Genomic DNA, 9,997 nt, shown 5'->3' with positions numbered 1-9,997 from the left:
AGCAGGTGCCTATAGAAATTAAACATGAGTGTTTAACAGTTTACACGCTGGGGAGAAAAAGAAAGAGGCAAATTGTACATATCTCTTCAAGGATAAACTCTTTTCTGGAAAGCAAGCTGAAGTTGGGTTTTTAGACATCCTGATGGGCTCAAGAAAGGAGGAACAGGGAGAAGTTCTCTGACCTGTGTGACACAGGTCAGACTGGATGATCTGACAGTGCCATGTGGCCCTAGGTTCCATCAGTCCATGAAGTAGTCACCTTTTCATTTCGGTTGTGTTTTAGTCAATTAGCTTAGCTCATTTAACAATATTTTCTTGGTACCTATGTGACTCGCTGATAATGCATACTTGAGAAAGCATCCATTATTTGCAAAGCCTGGCTTGCTTTTTCACTTCAGCAGAATGTGAAGCTGTAAACAGATGATTGATGGCTTTTTCTGTTTATTTTCTAGAAGATGTCAAGCAGCATATTTACTGACTCGACTCCTGCTGCAACTTGTTAGTTTGAGCAGTGTAAACACATCTTAACAACCCTTAGTAATTGTGGGGAGAAAGACATCATGAATATAATGAAAACTGACAGCACTGATTTCCATTCCTGTATTTTTTTTCACTCTTATAAAGACAAGCACAGTATTTTGCACAGATGTTTCGGAGAGTTTTAAAACTTCCAGGTAACAGTTTATTGGTGATCATATTTCAAATATACTACTTGTTTGGTAAAAAAAAAATCATATTTAGTTCATTATCTTTCAAATTACTTTGTAGCCCTTTATTTATACACCCAGATAAAGATACATTTTGACAGTGAAAGGTCCTTAGTTACAGAAAAAAAGACTAGCTGATGTGGTAACTTACAGATGGAAAAGGAAGCTTTAGATGAAGCCTAAGCAAAAGATAGGGAAGCATATACCATACAAATGAAATTGCATGTATTAATTTATTCTGTGAATCAGTAAACAACAGCAAAATTAGAGATTTGTCCAAGGATGCAGAGTGAGTGCAATTCTCTGCTATGTTTTCTTATCAATAAATCGTACAGGAAAATAATATTTTTTAAAATATTGTTGAAAGCTCTAGGAAGCATCAAGAGTAATTTGCATGTTTTTAGCAAGTAATAAATAGTTTTGGAGTAAACTAGTAAATAGTAAATAGGATGAGGAATTTCATGCAAACTTGAAACTGGAATTCATTGAGCCTAATCTGTCCCACATTTTTAGTCATTCCTGCAATGAAATGTCATTCAGAAACTTGAAAAACTCACCTCAAAGGGAAATTTACAGTTTTGGTCTCTTTTCCTCCTAAACATACTAATTCTATTGGAAAAAAAAAAAAATCTGAACATTAGTTCCATAATGACTGAAATCCTCGCAATTACTAGCTTAAATGATTTATCATGACTGATTTAGTTTTATGCCAGCATCATCCCTGATCATAAGCATGTCTTCTGCTTCCTAGGTGATCTCACTGTAGGAAAACTGTATTCCCACGTAGTCTGTGTGGGAGCACTTCTCATCTCCGCTTTCATCCTTCATTTTCTTAGGCTTATTAACAAATAAACATACCAAAAACAACCCAGACTCCATTCAATGCTATTTCTAATTGAAATCCAGAATTTTTATCCTTTCAATGCCATTTCTGATCAAAATTCATCACTTCAACACAGGTAACTAGAACTGCATTTCCTCAGTGCCTTGCTTGGTGGAATTAATACTTCCCTAAAACCATATTTCTCTTCATCATGATCTCATCACAATGGTGGTTTGGGATAATCTCACAGTTAGCTAGTAAATCTATGGTCTTTCTCCTGCTCTCCCTACTGATAATGATATATGTTCAATAGCCATTTTTAGGCTATTTTGATCTTGTTCCAGGGGCGAAATAAGTGAACTTACTCCAATGCAAAAATGCAACATCAGATTCTTTATAATTATTAGCATTTCTTTCTTACTAATTTAGAGGAGCCCTTCTAGGAGATAATTTTTGAATCATTTACAGCTTATTTGGCTTCATTAGGAATGAAAGCAATTATGAATGCAATTATTTTGTTTACTTGGTTAGTGCTAAGGTCTATGAAGATCAGGCTGAATTTGTAATAAAATGAGTTGTTTGTGCTGAAATCAGATGTGCCAGTCATACTCTGTATTAATATCACTGGTTTCTTCCTAAGACTCATTAGCATCAGTGATACAGATAGTGATGTATCAGCTGTATGAATAGTACTTGCTGTGTGTTCAGGGAGAGGAGGACACACCACTAGAGGAAACAGCATTTTCAGTCCAGGATAAGCGTAGAGACCACTGTTTAAGTCCAAATCCAATAGTAGTCTTTACACTATAACCTAAATAATATGGGCTGGACCAATCCTTTCTAATCACACTTGACATAATACATTAATATAGTTGTGATTATATTCATATGATTGTTCTACAGTATCAAATTTGCAAACTCAGTAAAGTATTAATAACCATGATCTTGACATTGTGAATATAGTTTTGTGTCCTGGTGTGTGTTTTGTGCTTGGTCCATGTTCATGCAATAACTCTTTCTTGAGTTAGATTGTTTTGGAAATCATATTATTTTAACATGTCTGCTTGTGTTGTCTATTTTAATAAGATTTAAAAAAAAATAATAATTAGTTCCTTCAGTAACTAATTTGCCTGCTTTGTTTTTTGCATGAAAACAATGTGGTTTTGTAGACACCTTTAAGCAGATGTTTGGTGGAGGTTCTAATCCAATGTTTCTTCAAAAATTGCATTAAAGCTATATATTTCATCAAGGAACTATGTGTCTGTTAGTGCTGAAGAACTGGACAAGGTCACCTGCCTTTAAGATGTCTGAAAAGTTGTTTTGATTTGCCAGAAATGTTAAGTGTTAAAAATACTTATTGCATGCAGTTTGATATTCTTACTGACACCAAGGTGATTATGTAAGTTTTTTTTAATTAACCTCCTAATGTTCTATGTCATTATGAATGCCTAAAGTGAGAAAGAAATGTCAGCAAATTTTCTGCATATGGTGTGTATTCATGTGATTTGCTATTCAATGTGACCCATGAACATGCACAGAAAATGGGAAAATAGGATTCCTGAGACCCTCACTCACCTTGTGTTATCAGCTTCATAAGTCCTCTGCAAACCTGGCTAATGTGACCATACTTTATGTATGCTTATATTGTACAATATCATTTCCATCCCATGGTTTACACTCAGTGACAAGAGCATAGTTAAGTAAACACGCTCATATAGCTGATACTGAAGTTATTCCTAATGATGCAAATTCTGTATGGACAAATTATTTTTACTGATTAAACTATGATTGTTAAAAAATTCAATTGGTCTCTTCCTTTAACTCCTATGGCTCTTCTTGGGATATAGTCCTGTGTTACTTTTAATTGAAAACTAAACTGGGTTTAATTGTCCTGTAAGAGTTTCAGGACAATTGTTTTACCTTTGTTGTTTGCTTCTTTTTGAAGTCTATGCTGTAGAATCAGTGATCCTCATATAATTTGTAACTTCTGCATTTATCCTTGTTTTCTTCTATGTGGAGCTTTTAATTGGTTTATGTCAATTCTGTTATAAAATCTCTATTTTATAGTGCTGCTTTTCGCTATGGTACTCAAAAGAATGCAGATTCACTCGTATTGCTGAACAGGAGGTAGAAAAGTCATTATTTAAATAATTAGTTATTAGAAAATAGTTATTTGAATTTTTACTGTGGCTTGTACTAAATACCCCTAAAATATAGTGCCTTCTTTAGATAAAACGTTTGGAATTTTCGACTGCTGCAAAATGCATTAATCTTGTCGATGACAGTAATGAGTCATCTAGTGAGAACAGCATTGTACTGATGGTACAATAACAAAAAAGGTCTCCACTGTCTGCTGTCTTTGTATATCTGACCTTGAAGAGAATTACAACTTGCTTGTTGCAGAAGTTGAGCATCTAATACACTGATGCACCTGTTAGTTCTCATATATTAAATCAGGTAATGTTTATAATGATCAGTGATTCTTTTGTGAATTAAATATTTTCTCTTTCTAGTGATCTGGACATTCAGCTACATTTATAAATGAATGTCCTCAACACATGAAATTGCTTATACTTCAGAAAATTGTAACTCCACCATTCCCATTCCTTTCTGACATTGTTTTCTCTTACCGTTAACTCTTATTTGTAACTAAAGCAATTTTGGTTTGCATTTTATATATATATAGAGACCATGAACCAAGCAACACCTGCTAGAAAACTGGAAGAGGTTCTTCACCTTGCAGAACTCTGTATCGAAGTATTGCAGCAAAATGAAGAACATCATTCAGAGGTGAGGCTGTAACTGCATTTGATGGAGAGAATGGCTTGTCCTTAGGTTTTTTCTCCCCTGATGTGAAGCAATTCTGTCAAGAAACATTTTAGCTTTACTTTCTGACATATGTTTAAGGCAGTTCACATTTACAGAGGAATAAGAGACTTGAAGCTTATGAAAAGTGAAGTGAAATAAAACTCCACTTGAATTCGCTCGAATGAACTGTGGGTTTAGAAATAAAAATTAAAGAGCATAAAATAGAGAAAGCATCTTTGTGCTGGAGGTGGTGAAATGGTATGGAAAACATTCATAGCCTTATACAGTAGTGCCTTCCAACTTTTTACCTCTCATTCAAAATAGAAAATATAACTGAATGCTAGTTTTCATCAGCTGTATATGTCTTGATTTTAACGATGGGTATAATAATTGCATTCACATTGCTCTTCTGTTGATTGGAAAAGTATTGCTTTTAAACTTGAGCTTTTTACATAGCATTATATATTAGAAGGAATGAAATAGAACAGTTTCGTGTTTCTTACTCTCAAGTCTTTTGCTTCATGGTACAGAAACCATAATATTTAGAATATTTAGAATTATAGCACTTTTTTTATATCAAGGAATTACAAAAATAAACTTGACCAGGTACACACAATTGTATATATTATCAACATTTAATTAATAAATACAGTATTCTAAGGTTCAGGAAATTGTTTTAAAAATGTTCTGAAAAAACTCGATAAATATTTTTGGGGAAAATATGCAAAGGGATAAACATGATTTAGTATATATAGCTATAAATATGATCATTCAAAACATCTGGTTTTATATCACACTATGGCATCTAGTTTTTAGCTTACATCTGTCATGTGTGAACTTGTTATAGATGTTTTATCTCATACTGAAGAAACAGCTGTTTCGATGATTTGAAATGAATTCCCTGGAGGTCCTGTTCTACACTACTGTTGCCACTGTGTTACTCTGTAATGATTACTTAATAAAATGTATATATTGTCTTTGTCTTTTGAGAACCTGCATTCCTGTAAGAATATTAGACTTCTGTGGAAAATAACATAAAAAAACACAGATCAAATGATACATATATGAGTAAACATTCAAAGATTACTTTCTGTACTACCTATTTGCAGTCAGAAATGTGGTATTTTTCAGAAGGGTAAATATATTGCACATGCCTTCAGAAAAATCAGTTCAGCAGAAGTTTTCGATCTAATCTAAGACAGCTTGAAAAGAATAATTTTAAGATTGTTCTCCCCTTCATTCTTATAATAAATGTTCAGTTTTACTGAAAGGTATAGAGCATGCAGATTTTCAATATTAAAGTATATCTGAGAAGAAGATCGTAAAATTGGACATTCTGTACTCAAAACTGAAGATTAAGTATGGTGATTTCATATCCTAATGTTAAGTAAACATTCACTGTTTAATGGTGCAGTTGATGAGAAGGATCAGTAACCTCTAAAATAGTATATCACATTTTTTTAATGCTAGATTTTTTATTTTTTTTTTTAACTCATAACACTTCCAAATATCTGGGATCCCCAAAGGGAAGAGAGGTATGTGATTCCTGATCAACTAAGCATTATTTTTCATCATTCATAGCATGGAACTATGCATTAATTTTATAGTATAAATTGTTCTGATGATTTCTGGTGTTGTATTGCCACATTTGTGTGTCTTTCTGTAATGTAAGAACTTCAGTCTTCCTCCAGTCCTGTCAATGTTTTTGTTCTCTTAGAATGTGTGTCACCAACTGCTAATTGCCTTTAGCCTGTTTTCATATTATCCATAATGACTGAACAACTATCTTAGCTGTAGTATTTGTTTTTCTATTCTTCTTCCATGCTGCCTGAGCAATGATGGTTATCTCTTAAGAGGGTCAGAAGAATTTCTGTCTGGGTTCAAGTGTCATTTGCAAAGGGGGAGAAGATGGAAAGAATAAGTGCTGGTTTTCTGGTTTTGCTTTCTTTTGAGGTTTTGGCAATATTTTCTGAAGAGTTTTCCTTGCCTAAAAGGGACACCTGTCAATGCCTGTATACATTTCTTCTTTATTTCTTTGCATTTAGTTATTTTCTTGGGTAAGGAGTCTGTTCCTCTAATAAGCTTCCATTTAAACAGAATTTACTAATGAGAAACTTCTTAAGGTTTGAGGAAAAGGACTTCATTTCAAACTCTTGCCAAAATTTTTGAAGCCTTATCTGTCCTTTTTGCCTTGGTGGCGATCAGCATCCTTCAATCCTGACACCGAAACACACAAAGTACTTTTCAGTAATAGCAGAGGATGCTCAGCATTTATTTAAAACCTCTTGCCAGTTCATCCTTACTCCATTTGGCCCATGTCAAAAAGAATTACAGTCAGTCATCAGGAAGTCCAGGATACAAAAACATATTTGTAGATCACTTTTCAGAAGTTGTCTTTTATTTGATGCCTTTCAAGCCTGAGTACATAATTCTACGTTACCTAGGACCTGCGTTGCAGAAACGCAAGTGAGGATTTCTGTGACTTTATTTGAAGCTGTGAGAACTCAGCACTTGTATAGCTCAAGCTACATCTGTCCCGTGGTGGTAACTCAAAACTGTTCAAAACAAGATATTCGATATGAGATCCATAAGTTTAAAAGCAAAGATATTTTCTTATTTAGTATACGTAGGTATTTCTTGCTGTCGCATATTTTTGTGAACTCTCAGCAAAACACTCTTAGCAGTATGTGATATTCATCCTATTTCATAAATTCACTTCACCTTCATCTTTAACTCCAGGATCATACAGCTCCCTCTGATAGAGTACTCAGCGTCATTATTGACCCCTCAAAGCCCAGATTTAAGTGACAGTAAAAAGGTATGAGCGTTACATGTGAAGCAGTCTTTAATGTGGAGCTGGCTTTGCTTGCTGACATACTATTTTTCACAGTTTTATTCTTTTAAGCTAGGATTACCTAAGAATCTAAATTTTTACCAAAGGAAAATGTGTATTCCAACATGTTAAGTTACTGAAAATTAATAGAGACGTTAATGAATTTCCAAAAATGCATTTATAGCATTTGTGGAAGGAAAACTGGGTGCCCTCCTCAGGAGAGCCAAGATCTTTAAGGAAAACATAGGAATTAAAAAGTGCTCTGTATCTATTAAAAAAAACCCCTTAGACTTCAAGGAATAAAATGTCATGCTAAAATCATCCCTTCTGACTAACAAATGAGTGCAAAATGTATTCACAAGAATTTAGTTGAAAAATCAATTAATGTGATTACTTATACTCTTAGAACTGAATGAAATCAAAAGCAGCACATCCAGTAATTTTTCAAGAATGAGGCCTTCCTTCTTTTCTTTTTGCTCTCTGGCAAAATAGTTGCAGAGATTTGTGCTCCTTTTTTAATTTTTTTGTGTTAAGTTTTGATTCTATCATCTTTCCCAGTTTAATCTATTTCATTTCTTACATTTTTGATGCAATTTTTTATAAAATATTTTCACATTTTTCACTTTGCCAGTTCATCCTCCCCAAATGAGATAGGACAGGACGTGACATACCCAGATGTACTTTTCTATAGATACAACACATCTCTTTCTTTATGACTTGTGTTTAGTAATTCTATTCTGTCACGTTTGCAGGCATTCGCTTGGTGGCCAGAATTATTGGCTGAGCATGCAGAGAAGTTTTTGTCTCTGTACTCTGTTGATATGGATTCAGCACTCGAGGCACAGCCACAGGACTCCTGGGACAGCTTCCCACTGTTCCAGTTGCTGAATAACGCCCTCAGAAATGACAGTAAGATTTTAAGTTTTTTAGTTTCTGTCTGCATAAGATTTTTCAATGTGCCCACACCTTAGAATAAGGTTTCTAAGTAACATAATACTCAAAATAAAAGTGACGGTGCCTGTGTTTATGGCATGTATGCTGGTGCTCCATTTCTTGGAAGTTGAGCAGTCTCTCTTTATCCTTGCACCATTTCAGTCTGTATTCTGGTAATCCCTTAAACATTTAGTATTCACAGATTGCTCAGTTTTAAATCAAGATGTATATTTGATGTTTCATATTTAATCTATACTGCTTAAATAAAATTGTAGTTAATATTTCATTCTAAGCCTTCAGGTAAACTACTTTCAGACTAGTTATGTCTATAAAAGTACTGTAGGCTTAGCATGAATGCAGTAAGACACACAGAACAAATCAGAGTATTATGTTCACTTGGTGTATTGTATCATTATTTGAGTTGGACAGCAAAATTTGAAATAGCCACATTATCTTGCTTTTACTCATCTTTGAAGAGATAATGTATTTTTTTATATAGTTAAGTGATGTTCTAAGCATGTTTTGTGTGGAAGTGATTTTAATAATGGAATTAAGGAAATAACCAATGAAGCCAAAGAAAATTGATTAGGTGTTAATCTAAAAACATTGAATAGCACCTAACATTTTCAGGCATCATAAAGAAAAAATACGTATTTGTTCTATTTTTTATATGTTTACGCATATTGTATCTTAAAAAAATGAGAAAATTACGTACTGTTTTTTAATTATTTTGGAGATCCAAATGCTATTTTTATTGAATGATTCAAGTTATTCCTTTTTTTTTTTAATTATAAATACAAGAAATTATTTTTCACTCTTCCAGAAAAATTTATTTCATTTCTGTGTAAAAGTTCAATAGCTTTTAAGAATTTTAGCTCCATGTATGGAAGCTACTTGACTGAAAGAATTGAAAATAGTATTAAAGAGCTTTTCTGCAAGGTTACACATATTGCAACCTGTGTTATTTATCACTGTATAATTGTTAACATTAGCTACCAAGTATTTATTGAAAGTTATAGGTCATCTCAATATAATACCTGTTGGTCACAGCACCATATCATGAAACAAAGCAACTAGCAAATGTACAATTCACTGAAACATCATGGATGACAAAATTCATTGAAGGAAAGAAGCAAATGGACAGGGCCACTGAACTAAAGCTGAATCATAAACTGGATTGTTGAATGTCACTGTTACTGCACCACATTGTATGTGGTCTAGGACAGAGTGAAAGAACATTAAAATCCAGTTTAGAGATCTCTTTTTGTTGATTATGTTTCCATACCCTGACATTTATCAATACATCACATGCCATATTCCTGATGTTCTTACTTCACGTTATCCTAGTGAAAGAAAATGTATCTGTTAGCATTTCCCTCAGTTTGTTTTTAAGATATTTATGAATGTTTCATCTGGATCCTTTGATGGACAAACTGCAACTATAGAAACTTATTAAAATTACCAGGCTGGTAGTAATTTAAGATCAATTTAGGAGGCTGCTCAGAAGGGTGTAGGAATTGTTCAGTCTTGATGCAGATCTCTTTAGAGACTTAGGCTTCTGCAACATGGATTCTGCATTACTTTAAATGAATGTCTGATCATCAAAAGTCCAGATTAAAAATTTCAAACCTATGTTGAGGTGTCTTTCCTACCATCTTACATTTTCAGTCTAGAAAGCACATCTCTAGTTGTGATGTTACATGCACTTATAGCAATTACTTGGTTTCTGAAAGTTGTGGAGGTTATTTTTACAGTAGTCATACAAGAAGGATCTGGCACAAGTTTTAACTACATTATTATGTAATTTGTGTTCCTTTGCCTTTTGGTTCCAACCTGCGAGAAGTTATAGAAACAAACGAGGGTTGTCCTCAAATGCAGAGAGGTTGCTGGTAG

At 33.6% G+C, this 9,997-nt stretch overlaps 1 protein-coding gene across 1 annotated transcript in view; it reads left to right on the top strand.

Moving 5' to 3' along the window:
- LOC104413532 (calcium-dependent secretion activator 2) overlaps positions 1–9,997 on the top strand; it is a 141,372-nt gene that overhangs the window by 74,043 nt on the left and 57,332 nt on the right. The window contains exons 12-14 of the mRNA XM_010024545.1: positions 4,217–4,320; positions 5,865–5,873; positions 7,924–8,080. Of these exons, the coding sequence (XP_010022847.1) occupies positions 4,217–4,320; positions 5,865–5,873; positions 7,924–8,080 (270 nt within the window). The remainder of the gene's footprint in view (positions 1–4,216; positions 4,321–5,864; positions 5,874–7,923; positions 8,081–9,997) is intronic.

Source organism: Nestor notabilis, unplaced genomic scaffold (genome assembly GCF_000696875.1).
Source record: "Nestor notabilis isolate BGI_N333 unplaced genomic scaffold, ASM69687v1 scaffold14141, whole genome shotgun sequence".
NCBI classification, from domain to species: Eukaryota; Metazoa; Chordata; class Aves; order Psittaciformes; family Psittacidae; genus Nestor; species Nestor notabilis.
This window is presented reverse-complemented; position numbering and strand designations above follow the sequence as displayed.